Raw genomic sequence first — 18,081 nt, 5'->3', positions numbered from 1 at the left:
TTTAAATGATACGTGAGTGAAATGAGTTAGTGAAATGTGTGACCTTTTAACCATGTACAGTAATTATGAACTGCGACTCCTATTCACGGACGAATCAAAATGGAAAAACGAGACTCCTATTCACGGAGGGAGGGAGTACTATACTATTATGTTTTTCTAGAAAAATCAATAATAATTTCCCATTTACTTTCATGATCACTCGAGTCTCCGGTCTTTTGAGTAGAGGGGAAGCGTTTTACGTAAACTAGGCTAATTTTTATCTGTGTTTTGACTTTTTTTAAGAATTAATTAGACTGAACCTTTCCAAACTCAAAATTCACGGACTTGTAGTACAGACTATCCTATCATTGCTAAATTTAAAGACCGTCTTAACATTTTCTATCCAAATAAAAAGATTATAAGCCAGAATTACTAAGTGTCTTATTAAACATCTTATGAAGGAGTTTAATAAAAAAGAGAATTTGATTCCACTTTCAGTCGAACTTCTCCTCCATTGAATAAACTTTTTGTGTACAAGTCGATTAATGAATTAAATATAAGTTTGTAGTGTACCACATGGAGGGTTGAATTAGGGAATCTGATTCCTTAATCTTACTCCTTCCCTTCGGTCCATGATTACAAGGCCACAATTGACGTGATACGAATTTTAAGAAATATAATAGATAGTGAGTAAAAAAGGTTAGTTCATGGAAGGTGTGTCTTACTTTTAGTTCAAAATATTTATTTTATAATGAAATGTGAGTGGATAAAGTTAGTGGAATGTGTGGTCAATTAACAAAGTAGTAAAAACAAATGAGATATTTATTGATAGACGGGGACGGAAATAAAAAATGAAACATTTATTGATGAATGAAGGGAGTACAATGTTCATATATACAAGGACACAAACTGATAGGATTTAGTTATCCTATCTAACAGAGAGCACACGAAAATTACACAGAACTTGTATGAATTTGTAAAGCGAGAACCCGGACCAGCAGGAAACTGGAGTTTGGAACGAGAGTATTTGAGAGAAAAAAATTTTATTTATCAATTATCAATGACTCGATCTAATGGGAATTCTATAAATTATAGAATTCTCCCTACTTGATTCGACTTACGACTTGGGAAAGAATCAAGAAGATTGACTAAAAAAACTAGGTAAATTGTTCAAAAATAAGGAAATTAAGAATAAGGCAACAAATTAAAGATAAAGAAACAATTCCAAAAGGTATCTCTTAATGAGATACGTAATTTGCATATTTGGCCGGTATCTTCGAGGTCCATTTCGGGCGGCCCAGCTCGCCTAGTCCGCTTGCATGATCTTTCTCGCTGCTGCTCTAACTTGGTGTGATCGTCCCTTCCTCTTCCGGCATCGCTATCTCACTAATCAGTCTATGTACTCTATCTTGCATTGTTCCCTCCCCTGTGTCGTTGATCGTGTTGCTCGATAAAGTCTGTTGAAGGTCGGAGTCCCTATCACAAACATACTCCATATATCAATAAAAAAGAATTGGTATTTGTTCCATTGTACTTAAAAAAGTGAAAGAGTTAGGAAACATTTTCCAAATGTATCTTTTTATACTGTGTTAACCCAATTGACAATGATATTGGACATATCTTTCCAGCTCTTAAAGAAACTGGAAAAACCTATTATGTTAAATCACATTAACTTCAGATACCCAAAATTTCACCTGCTACTTTATTTCTTATATTCTATTAGTTGGTAATCCCACTACAAAAAGAGCGCGATTTACTGACGGAATTAGTGACGGAGAACTATCCTTCTTTAATTAATGGCGGAAATAGTGACAGTATGAGTTTCTGAAAATAATACTAACATTTTATTTTTACTATAATGACGGAATATTCGGTCACTAATTATTTAATTTTAGTTTTAGTTTTTTTTGTAACTTTTTAATTAGTGGCAAACTTTTCCATCATTAAATATATTTACGAAATTTTTAAAATTTTAATTTAGAGACGGATTAAATTCTGACACTAAAATTTATTGCATTTTTTTTGGAAATTTTTTAGTTAGTGGCAGACTAATTCGTCAATAATATATGTGAAATTTTTTAAAAATCAATTTAGTGGCGGATATAAGCCCGACACTAAATAAATTTTATTTTTAATTTATTTTTTTTAGTTTTTTAATTAGTGGCAGACATTTTTCATTAGAATATTTCTAATAATTTTTAGTTTCAATTTAGAGACGGAACTAAGTCCATACTAAAATTGGTTGCATTTTTAGTTTTTTTTAAAAAAAAATTATTTTTAAGTAGTGTCAGGCTATTTTGTCATATATGTGAATATTTTTATATTTAATTTTGTGGCCGATATAAATCTGACACTAAATTATTTTATTTTTAAATAAATTTATTTATTTGAAGATTTTATAAATTACTACCTCCGTCCTTGAAAGTTTATCTCATTTTTCCATTTCCGTCGGTCCTCTAAAGTTTATCTCATTTCACTTTTTACCATTTTTGGTAGTGGACCTCATATTCCACTAATTCATTCCTACTCACATTTTATTATAAAACTAATATATAAAAGTATGACTAACAATCAATTAACTTTTTCAATTCAATTTTCATTATATTTCTTAAAATACGTGTCGGATCAAAGTGAGACAATATTTGAGGATAGATTAGTATACATTAGTAATTAGATTTAAGAAACTAATTTCAAATTTGCGCTTCCTCGGTAAGCCCTATTCAAAATTTAATCCCTTTTCTCTTTCTCCGCTGTTCACAAATCAAAGAAGAAATCAGACTTGTATCTCTCTTCCTCGCCGCCGCCGATCTCTCCTCTCACTGCGGCCGGCCATGGAGTTTCCGGTGGGCGAAGCCGGCGGCGCTTCGCGCCTAATTGCTCCACCACTCTCTCAATTCGAATTTCAACATCCAACTCCAATTCAAACTCTCTTAATTCGAATCTGGAGCCATAGTCCCGCTATTCTGCTTTCTCGATCTCTCAATGCGGCTCAGGTGTGGATCACTGTTTCCTTGTTTTATTGTTCTTCGCATTTCCGATTAGTATACAATAATTGTTGTCAATTGTTTTATTGCGCATATCGGATTTAGATTTGTTACTAGTGTGTTAATTTACTGATTGCTGAGTCTACGCATGTTGTTGACTTTATTTTGCTTTTATGTTAATTTTTGATAAATCAGAAAGATGAAATACTCCTAAGAAATGAAGGCGGCCTGGACTTTTAATCGCTAATTGTTTCTACAATTTTGATTAATTAAGCTTAGAATATCTTATTGGTATTATTTTTTTTACGAAATACAGAGTACATTGATATGCCATGCTTAGAATAATAATTCCTTCAATCTCCTATGATATTAGTCATTCGAGTCTTCCTAATTTTGGTTATTTTTGATGAAATTACTCATACATATCATATTATATCATCAAAGTGTGATTATCTTTTTGCATAAAAATGTTAACTACTTCCAATATCCAAACATGCATGAATCATGTTAACTGCACGAATATTATTTAGTATCTTTAGATTAATAAACTGTTTGAATACCAATTGAGAGCTGAACTTTGACATTGGATGGACACGGGGGATACTCATAGTTTCCATAGTTTATGAGGATGGTTAGAATTACTGCTGCTGATGGGATTATGCTCCAAATACTGATGTTCACAAATGAAAGCAATTGAGCCTGGAAGTTGGATGTATAACTTGTTCAGAAAATTTTGTAACTTAGATGTCATAGTTGACTTTATTATTTTCATTTCCGTGGAATTAAGTATCTTCGTGACATTAAAATATCCTTTCAAGAACTTTTTCTGTTCACTCCATGGATATTAATTTGGCTTTCTTAGGTATTCAACAATTCTTTCTCTATCAGTCATGAATTTACTGTTAGTTTTGGCATAGATTTGCTACTCTTGCAACACATATGGAGCAATACATACAAGGACAATGGAGGGATCTGGTTGACCGGGCTTACACAAAGTTTGTAAGTGCTTCTCTATCAGCCATGAATTTACTGTTAGTTTTTGCATAGATGATGTGATACATCACTGAACATGCAATGCCCCTTGGTTTTGTATTAGTCCTTCTCCGCCAATGCAAACCGCACTCAAGATTCCCCTCTCTCCTTGGTTTACCCTAGGTATTTATATTCTTCCTCTGCTTTTTCACAATAACTCAGCTTACAAATTTGTGGAGATAATCAATTGCAGTTTCTCAGTGTGCTAGTTTGGGAGATAGAGCTCAGGTTGAGCAGCTGGTGTTATATATTGTTGAGGAACCCTAGAGGATACAAATAGCAAAAGTACCTTCAGGTAAGTTGACATACTTAGGGAAATAAATTTTGCATATTTTATAATTTATCTTCTATCGAATCTCAAGGGTAATCACCTCTTCTTTCCACCATCTTCCAAATGTCACAGGTTTTACTTGGAAAATGACATCTCAAGAGCAAAAAGATGAGTATTATCAAGAATTTCGAGTAAGTATATTTTTTATTAATATTTGAAGTATATTTTTTATTAATATTTGAAGTTAGCAATGAATTTGTGAAGTAGAAGAATAGTTAAAATACAAACTTAAGGTATAATTTGTTTGGTAGACAAATGACTGTTACAGGAAATATTGTTCGAGTAAAGTTTATTTGTGTTTGGGAACTAAATACTGATAGTGGTTTAGATATCTCATTTTTCACTAGTTCATCTCATTTATCTTGTTTCCTTCTATTTTCAGGCAATTTTGGAAGGAATGGTTCAGGTGCCAACCCTAACTAGAGAAGTTGTTGTAAAGGTTTGTTTAAATTTATTTCCTTTTAAAGTAAACAAGTACGAAAAAGGAACATAGTCATAGCAACTCGGTTCCATTTGTTATCTGTTCGTGTGCCTTTCTTCTCTTGGTGTGTCTAGGTTGGAATGGTCTGGTAGGGTTCAGTAGTTTCTGGTATGAGAGATTTGCTATAATCTACTCTCTTTCGTATTGTCATTTTACTACTGAAGTTGATTGCTGTTTTTGTTTGTAATTATCTGTAGGTACACCCTAGCACACAACATGGACAGAAGGTTGTTTAGAAGAAAAAAGGTAAAATTTCCCCTGAAATTGTTTCCGGGTTTACATAATCCGTTTTCAGCATTCCATTGAGATCAGCCATCGTTCTGTGCAGGGAGCTACTGCTGCTGAATGTGGAGCAAGTTCATGATTCTCTGGCCTCAATTGTAGTCTACAAGCAATCTAAGGGGATAATGTCGACTCAAATGGAGCTGAGCAAGGGGCAAGCTTTGATGAAGGAAAATCTGGCACAGGGAATGGCGTTGCTTCAGAGCTAGTACGCGAATCTTGGAGACAAAATTATCAGCTGTGGTAAATGACTGTCTTGCAGAGTAAAGCAGCCGATATAGGGAATATGGTTGAGACGTCGTTGGATTAAAAAAAATAGTTTTTGAATGGGCAGTTTGTAGCTCTCGTTGTATTTTGTTTTGAACATCATACAACTATACATTTCATACTGTTGTTACTTGTTTTAACAACCAACATTTATGCCTATTCATTATAATTTTTGGATTAAATGTTTATTTTTGTATATTTACTTTTATTGGCTATTGATTTTAGCTTTTTCTTAATATTCTGGTGAAATATTTATTAAAATAAAAAATTTGACCCAAATGCCAGATAGTGACGGTTTCTGCAACACAAATTTAGTTATGGAGATACGTCAGTCTGTAAACAGTGACAGGTCACCAACATGAGACTTGGCAGCACAATATTTGTGACGGCCTAGTCCGTCACTATTCGAACATTTGTTTGCAGCACCCAAAATGTTTTGTGACGTCTTATTCCGCGGGTGATGTTGCTGTTAATTTTAGTGGCGGACACATTACCCACTAATTTTTTTTACTGTCAAGCTTTTTAATTGCGTCTTCTTTTCGACGATAATCTGTCACCAACATTGTTTAGTGTCGGAAATTTGATAATTAGTGACGGATATTTCCGTCACTAAATGGCGTGTTTTTTTGTAGTGTCCATAATCTGGCTTTCCCATTTTAGATTGTCTACAAAATTAATATCCTTCTACTTTTGATAAACTTATCTCTTTAATGAGCCGGAGTGGTGAGTTTCATTTTTAATTAACAATATCTCAATATATCATTTTTCTTTCCCTATCTCTCTTTTAGTTAATTTGCTAATTTTACAAAATTCATATGTTATTCACTACTAAGATTATTAATAATGGAAAATAGTAAATATACTATCCATCAGTATTTATATTGTGTAGAAAATATTATGTGTGGTGTGTTCATATTTTATACGACGGTGAAATATGAGTCTTCAACTTCTCTCGGCACAAACACGATATTTTTTGTCATTTTCCGTTTTGATTTTTAGGGATATAAAAATTGTGATTTGGTAATACGCCAACATAGCTAGTGTCATTTTCATAGTGCATTTTTAATGAAGCAAATGTTTAGATTTAAAAGTAAATAACAAATTAATGCACTTTATTGATGCAACAGTTGGTCTTCTGTGCGGGAGTCCGCACGGTGCAGACTACGACTTCAGGCCTTTCGAACCAATGTCAAAAATACTACTTCCTCCGTTTGCAATGTGGTAAAATAAGAAAGGGAAAATAAGTAGTAAAAGGAGTGATAGTGAATTATGGATACACATTATAAATGATAGATATGATTATTATTTGTTGAAAACTTTTCATAGACGGTCAAATTTTAAAGATAATCTAAAATGATAAAATTTATTTTTTTTAAAGACAAAATAATACTCCATTAGAGTCCTTGCTAACATTTTTTATGTCATAAATTGATAATGCACATAAAGCATGTCAACCTTTCCATTTGCATTTGACCACCATTATTAACCACAAAGATAAAACTTTCCTTGCTAAGAGGTCTTGAGTTAAATTTGTACAAGATATAATATATATTTCTCATATTGCTTCTCTTAGGTTGAGATTTTTGGGCCTAATTGAGAACTAAGATGCATTTTCAGCCACTCATTCACAATTTTCGCGCGATGTCAACTACGGAGACATTATGTCAACCAGAGGGCATAATTGTCATTTTCGCGCGATGTCAACTACAGAGACATTATGTCAACTACGATGTCAACAACAAACGTTATTTATGTCAATTATTATGTCAACATCAACATTTTACAAATAATTAATGTCAACAACAAATATTTTCATGTCAACGACCTATATTATTTATGTCAACAACAACGTTTTACATATAATATATGTAGATATATGTAGTTGACATTATATGTATGTAGTTGACATAGATTATATATGTAATTGACATGGATTGTACACATAGTTGACATTGTATGCGTATAATTGACATGAATTGTATATGTAGTTGACATTACATGTGTGTAGTTGGCATGAATTGTATATGTAGTTGACATGGATTGTACACATAGTTTTGGCATCATGATCATACAACACATGTCAATAGCCTGCATATCAAATGTCAACAACTTATAGCAAAATGTCAACAGCTTGTCAACAACTTGTATAAAGTGTCAACAACTCAAAAACAATTCTTGTAATTAAAAAATTACAACTATTTTATCTTAATTTTTTTATTTGACACAAGTTTTGGCATCATGATCATACAACACTTGTCAATAGCCTGCATATCAAATGTCAATAATTTATAGCAAAATATCAACCGCTTGTCAACGACAAATGACTCCTCCCAAGCGTTCCAGAGGTGGAAGCAGAAGCAATCCGGCACTTCCACCCAATTCATTCCAGAAGCATCCTCGGCGTACTTGCTCAACATACCAAATCGAGCAATTTTGTTTTTATCGTACACCACCGGAGATCCGCCGCGGATCATCTCCGATAGCTTGAAAACCACCTGCTGATCGGGAACGATGAAGAAATCGTGCATCATCGTAGGATCGGAGATGGGGATTTCAACGTCGTTTTATTTTTCACCGTCTTTCGAGAATCGGAAGTATTTGAGATAGGGCTTTTTGATGACGTCATAGCTGAGGGCAAAGAGCTCGCCGGAATCCGGATCCACCTTAGGATGCGCGATCATAGTGGAATCCAGCTGTTCGTCGAAATCGTAGCGCTCGACGGTTTCTAGGTTGCCATTGCCGGTGACACGGACGTGGTAGGGGAGGTCGTCCTCCGACATAGTAAGGAGGCGGTTGTTGAAGTAAACAGCGCCGTCGTTGGCCACACTGCAGCCGCTGCGGTGGTCGACGAGGTTGAATAGGCCGCGCGCGTAGAACAGGAGGAGCCGCGCCACGCTGGAGTGGCCGTGGAGCTCGCTGATTGCTTTGGGGAAAATGGAGATTGTATTAAAATATGAACTTACCATTCTGCCATTTCATAATTAATTAATTTAAAAATATTTTTCATGGGGCAAATTTGGATTACTCATTTGATAAAAATGAGTGGGTAATAATGTATCTCAATTCTCAATTAGGCTAAAAAATCTCAATTGATCCCAACCGTTAAATTGTTAATACAACTGTCATGCAGTGTTTTAATTGACCATAATATATTTCTTTATTTGTCATTAAATATTTCATATTGTTATTTTTATATATCCATTATTATAATTTTATTTAATTATTATCATGTTAAAAAATAAATAATACGTTTCACTAACTTATTCTACTTATTACTTATTCATAAAATTAATATATAAAAATAAAAGTGACAGTCCACTAATTTTACATTATTTTCCTTTTTATAATGGATGGAATATGTATTGCTTTTTTTATACTAGTATGCAATATGTTCATATACATACTGTATAAAAAAATATAAATAAAAGGTATCTATAAAAAGAAAATGTCAGAAACGTGTCGCGGGTAGGAGGTGATAATTGCGGGTGAGCCGACACGTAGTAGTCATAAATGGCAATCGTAGACATGGTTATGCCATATTTAAAAATTATTTAATGGACTTAATAAGTTGGAATCAAATGATAAGATTCTTAAATGAAATAAAGGTTTGATTTTTTTTGTTAATTCTGCCTGCTGCTAAATAAATGCACTTTCACACACACACACACACACACACACACACACACGCACGCATATAATATCTTATACTCCTACAAAGGATTATATTGGGAGAAATGATATCGCGATACGAGTTTTTGTTGAGAGATATCGCGGTAAGAGGAGACAAATATAGGGTGTCAGTGTCAGAGTTAGCGCTTTCAATTATTAATTTATAAAATTGAAGAAAAGGGAAAAAGAGGGATTTGGGAAAGTGGTAGCATCTCAATTACGCCATTAATATTATTAATATTAGTAAATAATTTATTAGTGGTCCCCCCACTTTCCTTCACCCATCGCTTTCTGCCTCACGTCATCCTCTCTTTTCTTTTCACTATCTTATTTTAGGAATAATAATCCATTTTCATTCATTTTTTACTTATTTCACCACTATTTCAATTAAAATATAAATTCAAAACTATTTAATCTTACGTCAAAATAAAAATTGGAGTGGCAGGATGAAATAAAACGTGACAACAAAATAATATAATTTCAAATAAATTGACCGTTATTATATTTTTTATTAACTTAACAATTTAAAATATTCACAATATGTGTTTTTACTCTCAAGTACTAATATTAGCATTTATACATCGATATGGAGTGGATCAAATGAGTCCAAGTGTAAAATAAGTTTCGACGTTTTCAGATAAATCAAATCATACTTAATCTAAGTTTATAAGGACTGGGTTTAAAAAGTGGTTTCGTGTCTCTATTCAAAACCTTTGAATACTTCAATTAGATAAAATATTGAATTTCGTCAATCGGTATAAGATGTGATATAAATCATATAGTATATGTCAGAAAAAAATTTGCTAGTATGAACATTGAACAGTCTATATCAATCGCTAGTTAAATTAATTAGTTGACGAGGATTCAGAAATATGCAAACATATATATGGCATTTCAAATCTCGTCTATCTTTCTATTGGTGAAAGAAAAGGTCTATCAAATACTTCCAGCCATCTTTTGCTGAAACCATAATTTTGTATTGAAATTTGACTCAAGATTACATATCATCTGTTGTTGTATTAATCAAATTACTTACAAATTACAATATATAGAAGGTAAGCGAAGAAAAATGAAACAAATTACTGCGTAAAACAATGACTAAAATGAGAATATAGAATGTCTTCATCGTTTGATCACACATTTCCCACTCATCGGGACTCGTGCTGGATAATTTTACTGATAGCAAGTATGATAGGATGCAAGAACTTGTACAAAAGTGAGTACAATCACTCTCCAATTGTGTTGCTGAGGCTATATTGGATTTTTCAGTTAGTACTGTATATCTTATGTTGTTGTTATGATTGCTCCCCTTAACATATTTTTACTTTATTTTTGTGACTGAATTTTGTTGGTATGGAGTATTTTTAATCCTAAAAAAAGTCATGCACACCCATGATCATAAATATAAGTATAATACATGATAATTAATGTGACTAGTATGATAGGATGAGTTGCTAACCATGACGTTACTTAAGCCAAGCAATATAGTAGTACTAGTAGTAAGTGGATTGACTCGAACATAAAATAAATAGAGGCTGGTGATCAAAATGAAAATTAATGCATAGCTAGTGCGATTCACATGAATATATCCTAATTAATAGGAGTATCTCATTTTCATATAAAATAATTTTATGTTTGAAATCTGCGTAGTACTTAAATAAATAAATAAACAATAAAATAACACATTTGTCATGTATGATTGGTGGGTTGGATAATTTATAACGCTACTTCTATTAAATTGGTTAACCTAATTATGATTTCATTTATGCAGTGGCCCTCAAACAAATTTTATTATCCTTGCTATCGAAGAATTAAAAATAAACGAACACAAAATTGAAAAATTAATAAACCTCTCTAAAGGATACAGTAGAATATAAAGCAACTCTTTCTTGGTTGACCATAAAAAAAAGATTGACCATTCCTCGTATTGAACTGTGACAGGTGCAACTACTCGTGTACAAATTAAATAGGAATCAAATGTCACTGCATCATTTAAGATTAGGAATCATATGTCAATATCTTCATCAAATTAAAGAGTGTTAGACACATCATTTCATTATTGTCACTGACATGAAAAACTTTATTATAATTAACTACTAATAAATTTTTTATACTATACAATTGGACTCATCTTTATGAGAAATTCAAACTTTGTTGGCGTTGAAAACAAGTAGTTGTACGTATTCTATTAAATTATGTGGTTGTCTTATTCCATACATTAGTCATTTGAAATATACTTTGTAGTACAGAGCATCAAATACTTGAAAACCTCGTTTCTGCCGATAACTGTATACTAGAATTGCCTATTTTGGCATTTTCCCATTGGAATATCTATCATTCAAGAAATGAACCCAATGAAAATATTGTAACTGCTTATGATATATATAGCCATATACTAGTAGGGTATAATGATGTGGCCTTTGATAGTTCAAGGTTATTCGTTCTTATTATTAAAAATAAATTGATTCTATTTCTAAAGAATAATTTTGCAGTTATTAAATAAATCACATACTATCACAATCGTGCTTCTTTATATAAAATTTTTAAAATAATTATTCATTTCACACATGCACATGCATATATATGTGTATAAAGATTGGATAAAATAAATATTTATTTTATACTCCCTTCGTCCCACAATAATTGTCATTCTTAGTGTTGACACAGGTTTTAAGGAATGTAAAGAAAAGTTGATTAGAAAATTTAGTGGAATGTGAGACCCACTTTTTTATATTGGTTTAATAATAAAATGTGAGTGAAGTGAGTTAGTCGAATGTATGACCTACTTACCATTTATGGTAAAAATGAAGTGTGACAATTATTGTGGGACGGACCAAAATGAAAAGACTGATAATTATTGTGGAACGGAGGGAGTATTATACTACATCAATCCATAAAAAATAGACTAATTTTACCATTTTAGGTCGTCCTCTAAAATTAGACCGATTCATAGTTTTGTCAGATTAACATGGTATTGAGTTCGAATGCAATGGATGTGATAAATTGTAAGTACTACTTTATAGAGGAATTAATTTTTTTCACATGGAATTATCATATTTAGTAGTAGGGTATTGTGTTCATTTTTCGTATGTCATATTTATAATCCAAATAGTATTTAATATTGATTTATTGTTGATAGTTGAATAGTTTATAGTTGGGATGGAACTACATAGAGCATATTATCCAAATTTGAATTAATGTTTGAATTGAAATGATATGCTAATTTACTGGCTTATAAATACATTATACTCTCTATACTCAGGTGAAACAGTTATATTTTTCTACTAGTTCAGTATGATCACTAAAAATTCGTATTTATTCATAGTAAATTTTCTATAATGAAATAACTCTCATTTTCATTCAGCAATTGTCACGACCGCAGTTAGCTAAGGATAGCATAACCCGGGAAACCGTGACTAAGGATGGATTATCCTTCATTAAGATTTTTCTTACATTATTTATTTACTTGTTTATTTGGTGTAGGTATAATCGGCTCAAGTTGGTGGCCGACCTCGTTGAAGTACCCGATCAAGTGGACAAGGATGAAAAGATGTCCGAGAAATTTTGTGCTGGCTTGAGGCACGAAATAAGAGTAGCATTGGCTAGCCGTGGCGGACTACCATATTCCGAAGCTCTAAAACTGGCCCTAGATATCGAAGCTGCATTGCCAAAAGAAAGACTGACACCCAACCCTACAAATATGTCATTTCAGACCTCGTCCCAAGCCCCAAGGGACAAAAGGAAGTGGGAAGGGAACCAGAACCAGTGGGGACAAAAGAAGCCATGGCATGGACCACCCCGCCCACAAAACCTTACAAGGCAGCCTACTTTTAAACCGACAGGAATTACTCAACCAAGGCCTAATCTTTGTCCCAAATGTAACAAGCCCCACAGCGGAATCTGCAGGGCCAGAGAGATAACTTGTTATACTTGTGGAAAGTATGGCCACATCGCCAGGAATTGTAGAAATGGACCTCAGGGAAGAAGTGCACCAACCAATCAGCCAGTACAACGGCAACAACTGCGAGCTCTACAGTCAGGCACTCAGGACCACCAGGCCGCCTCGCATCCACAACGCCCGACCCTCTCAACACAAGCCAGGGCATATGCATTGGGACGAAACCAGCAGAGCAATAACCATGGGAACCTAGCAGGTATGGGCACCCTACTAAACATACCTATTGTCCTATTGTTTGATACTGGTGCTTCGCACTCCTTTATATCAACTTCGTGTGTAAGCACTTTAGAACTCACACCAGAACCAGCCGAACCTAGAGTAACGGTGTCCTCACCAGTAGGGGGAGCTATAGAAATCACACAAAAATGCTCGACCCTAGAAATCATACTCGGGGAACGTAAGGTTACTGCTAATAACTTGGGGGTCATGAAAATGGAGGATGTCGATATTATACTAGGGATGGAATGGTTGGACAAGAACCACGCCACAATCAAGTGTAGTGAAAGGCAGATTTCCTTCCAAACTCCAGGAGAAGGGCAAGCTGAATTCCATGGAATCACTATGAATAAGCACAAATCCATAATTTCGGTCCTACAAGCAGCCGCGCTTGTAAGAAAAGGGTGTTCCGCCTACCTCGTCTACTTAAGCGAAGAACAGAAAGAAGAAAAGAAGATTGAAGCTGTGGAAATCGTACGTGAATTTCCAGACGTGTTTCCTGATTCGCTGCCCGGGTTACCCCCAGACAGACAACTGGAATTCACCATTGACTTAGAACCAGGAGCCGCGCCAATCTCAAAAGCGCCGTACCGAATGGCCCCAAAGGAACTGGGAGAGCTCAAATTACAACTGCAAGAACTTTTAGAGCTGGGTTTTATCCGACCCAGTGTGTCGCCATGGGGAGCTCCTGTACTTTTCGTCAAGAAGAAGGATGGGACATTGAGGATGTGCATAGACTACCGAGAATTGAACAAGATGACACTCAAAAATAAATACCCATTGCCAAGGATAGATGATTTGTTTGACCAGCTTAAGGGGGCCAGTGTATTTTCTAAGATCGACTTAAGATCCGGGTACCACCAACTGAAGGTCCGGTTTGAAGATGTACCCAAGATCCGGGTACTAGAATTGCCTATTTTGGCATTTTCCCATTGGAATATCTATCATTCAAGAAATGAATCCAATGAAAATATTGTAACTGCTTATGATATATATAGCCATATACTAGTAGGGTATAATGATGTGGCCTTTGATTGGTCAAGGTTATTCGTTCTTATTATTAAAAATAAATTGATTCTATTTCTAAAGACGGTCAGAGGTTCCAAGTAGGGACACCATCCTACCAGGACTCACAATCGAATCGATTCACATATATCATCATTCATAATTGGCCTTAGCCAAACAGATAGGCATCATACACAAAACATTTATGGCAAGACAACTTCTTTAAAGATCACGAACACGTGTTCGTGTGCTCATAAATTGTGATTTTGTTTTTTTCAAAAGGTTACCTTCGCAAGTAACGTTGGAATGAAAGGTTCAAGTTAAAAGAGCTAAACGAACAAGGTGAGCTTCCTACTCTGTCACGACCGCAGTTAGCTAAGGATAGCATAACCCGGGAAACTGTGACTAAGGATGGATTATAAGAAGCGGGGATAGAATTTAGGGGAAATAAAGCCAAAGTAGAGCGAGAAACACAAAAATGAAGTCAAGCAGGGAAATTACTTATAGCAAAATACACTCGATTATACAGAATCGAGTGACTGTTCATACAACTCCTGTTTATCAGAGTCAAAAGTAAAATAGGCATTCCCTTTTTATTTGGCATAGCGGAAACAAAAGAACACGGTCCATGTGTAGAGACATGAACCTCCGAGAGTTTTATTCATAGTTAGCTACTAGCTTGCTCTTCACAGCACTTGTCCCTCCCCCTTTCCACGACTCAACCTGCACATTTAGAAATATATGCAGGGCTGAGTACAAAAGTACTCAGTGAACACATTGCCGAAAATTACACATATACATTTGAAAATATTGTCAAGCCATCATCACAGTAATACTCGGGGCTTTATTGAAAAGACCCGAGCTTACTAAAAATATTCACATTGGGCCCTTTTTTCTGTACTTAGCCGTATCTGATCACATTGTGCCGTCGAGATGGTGTTCTCGCACGGTCACCTTCTCTGCCGTTCACGGTCAGAGGTTCCAAGTAGGGACACCATCCTACCAGGACTCACAATCGAATCGATTCACATATATCATCATTCATAATTCACTTGGCCTTAGCCAAACAGATAGGCATCATACACAAAACATTTATGGCAAGACAACTTCTTTAAAGATCACGAACACGTGTTCGTGTGCTCATAAATTGCGATTTGTGTTTTAGTATAGGAAGCTCACCTTGTTCGTTTAGCTCTTTTAACTTGAACCTTTCATTCCAACGTTACTTGCGAAGGTAACCTTTTGAAAAAAAAAATCACAATAGGAAATACTAATTTAGTTTTAAACTGATATAATTAAATGAGAAAGAAAGATCTTAAGGTCTAACCCTATTATTATTACTATTATTATTATTATTATTATAGTTATTATTATTATTATTATTAGTGGGATTATCCTTCATTAAGATTTTTCTTACATTATTTATTTTTACTTTGTTTGCAAATTCTATTCCAACTAAAATTGGTGTTCTATACTTTACTAATTATTTTAGCTTAACCATTTTATTCTTAGGCTCACAAATAATTAAATTTCGAAATGGGCTTCAAAATACCCTATGCATTGAAATGCCTTGAAGCCTCTAATTAAATTGAAGTAGTTGGGCTCTAATAAATTATATGGCCCATTTAATTAATTCATGAGCCCACAAAGAAACCCACATACTAAATACCCTACCATTTGTCTTCTTCCCTCATTTACAAACACAATGAAAAAAACAACAGCTTCTCCCTCCTCTCCTACTCGGCGCCGCCACCCGCCACCGCCCTACCAGCGCCGCCGTTCCGGCGGCGCCCCTTCTTTCTCCATCTTCTCTCTCCCTCTCCTCTCTTCTCTCCCTCTTCTCTCTTCTCTTCACCGCACCGCCGCCGTTGTCACTGCGGATCCGCCACCGCCGCGGATCCTCCTCCACCGCCGTCATGCAGAGGCAGCGGCTTCGCCGCCCTCCTCCGGCAGTCCGGTCGTCTCCGGAAAACGGTAGATCGGTGCTCCCTTCCTCCTCATCTCTCTCTCTTCTCTCCCCTCTTCACCGTCGCGCCGCCATCCTCCTCCTCCGTCGGTCCAGGTTCGCCGCCGCCGCCGCGCATGCACGGGCTGCGGCTTCGTCGCCCTCCTCCCGGAGGTCCGCCGTCGGTATGCTCCGTCTTTCTCTCTCTCGGTCAGCCTCTCTCTTTTCAATATATATTTAAAGATTTTATTACTATTATTTTTGATAACTTTGTTATTTGCATTCAATTTTCCAGATCAGTGGCTTTCGGAGCAAGGGTCGTCGTTGGTTGGCGTCGGAGTGTCAAGCTTACTGCCGGAATCCGGCAAGTTCATAAAGATAAGTATTCGTCCCTTTTCTAGTTGTAAAAGCAGTAGAATCCTAATTGTTTTTTTTCTTTTTTATCTACAAATTTTGGTGAACTAAGAGTGTTGCTGGGGTTTGGTGCCCCTTGCACAGCGGAAGACATGCATTCACAAATAAATCATACATATGGATCTATTTGACTGATTATGGGATTAACTGATTCACATGTAAAACATTGAATTGCATACAAGAACGCACAAAAATCATGCTTAAGGAATTAAAATCCTAATTCATGATATTCTACGGTTTAGGATTACCGATCTGATTCTCCAAAGAATCGACGATTGCTTGCGCCTTCTCCACGTAATGTTCTTCGTACTCAATCACGAATCTTCTAATCTGTATCCCGAACTCAGATAATGACCTTTGGGTGGGCAAAGCTTGTCATAATCGAAAAAGGCTTGACTAGAAAGAAGACAGAATATCAGTTTTCTCAAAAACTGATTTTTCGTCCACTCCCACTGGGGAGCACGAAATTAAAAGTCAAATCCCTCCCTTTTGTCTTCTATTTAGTCTACTTTATATAGAGTTATGATGGGCCAGATTAGGGATCCATGGAGGTTGGACTTGGGCCAAACCTGTTGGACTTTTACTAATTAAATTGAGCCCCAATTTAATACAAGTCCAATAGAATATTATTATCATCCACTATAGAATAATAATATTGACTGCCCGTCCAATCCCAAATTACGAGTAATCCGGGTTTACCTCTTTAATTTATTATTTCTCGTGTTTAAGATATAAATATCCATTAATTAATTTAAGTCTGCTATTTGACTTTAATTAATTAATATCTTTTTCCAAGAGTTGTCTAGTTCAAAATCTTTATTTATTATTCTGGAATAAATTCCAACCGGCCGGGTTTCTGAATAATAAAACCTTTTTCGAACACCTCTTGAGGATATTATCAAACTGGAGTCACCCAGCACACGATTCATTGCAATAACAATACTAGCACCTCTAGACATAGATCACCACTACCCAAGATATCAGGATTCTTGGATTGCGAAAAATCCGCACCATTTGATAAATCAAAGTATTGCATAATCAATATCGTATGCTCAATGTTATATCAACAATGATTAAGAAATAACAATCACCGAGACCTCGTCTTTCAGTAAATAGCAAGAAAGACTTATCTCAACTGTTAGATCCTTCAGTGCTATACCACACCGGTGTCGTTTATTTCCTAAGGTAAGGAAACATGCGGACTGACACTGCAACCTTTCACGATAGGTAGCCAAATCCTATCTAGGTTGTAAAATTCTATTTCTCTTCTGCAAAGGACCGACTGCGTCACCTTCTGTGAACGTCGTTCACGACCAGTCTACTATGCAGAAGAATTAGACTTATTTGCTTCTTATACATTTAAATGTTTGAGAAACATCTTATAAATGCATAAGCAAACACCAATGCGATAAAATTATTTCTTCTCGCCTTGGGTTAAAAGTGGATTGTAGAGTTTATTGTATACAAGCAATTCTATCCGTGCAACATGCTCGAAATGTGCTTTTCAGTATACCAATC

General features: G+C 35.1%; 1 protein-coding gene, 1 long non-coding RNA gene and 1 pseudogene across 4 annotated transcripts; 2 read left to right on the top strand and 1 right to left on the bottom strand.

Annotated features, from left to right (window-relative positions):
* The first annotated feature begins 2,693 nt into the window (after window positions 1–2,693).
* LOC121793431 lies at window positions 2,694–5,538 on the top strand. 3 transcript variants are annotated; one of them, XR_006049110.1, is made up of 8 exons: window positions 2,694–2,972; window positions 3,881–3,962; window positions 4,060–4,118; window positions 4,197–4,290; window positions 4,399–4,457; window positions 4,709–4,765; window positions 5,005–5,053; window positions 5,136–5,538. It is a non-coding gene; the product is annotated as an uncharacterized LOC121793431 (long non-coding RNA). The 3 variants fall into 3 exon arrangements; XR_006049111.1 differs by having other exon boundaries at window positions 4,189–4,290; XR_006049112.1 differs by having other exon boundaries at window positions 3,870–3,962.
* Window positions 5,539–6,806: 1,268 nt separating this feature from the next.
* Window positions 6,807–8,322, bottom strand: LOC121796598 (annotated as a pseudogene).
* A 72-nt stretch (window positions 8,323–8,394) lies between these two features.
* LOC121796597 lies at window positions 8,395–16,525 on the top strand. The gene is made up of 3 exons (XM_042195415.1): window positions 8,395–8,402; window positions 12,509–13,889; window positions 16,445–16,525. Exons 1-3 carry the CDS (start codon window positions 8,395–8,397, stop codon window positions 16,523–16,525), a joined length of 1,470 nt encoding a protein of 489 aa, XP_042051349.1.
* Window positions 16,526–18,081: the final 1,556 nt, after the last annotated feature.

Source organism: Salvia splendens, chromosome 3, assembly GCF_004379255.2.
Source record: "Salvia splendens isolate huo1 chromosome 3, SspV2, whole genome shotgun sequence".
Lineage (NCBI taxonomy): Eukaryota > Viridiplantae > Streptophyta > Magnoliopsida > Lamiales > Lamiaceae > Salvia > Salvia splendens.
The sequence above is the reverse complement of the archived record's forward strand: the minus strand, read 5'-3'. Positions and strand labels throughout refer to the sequence as shown.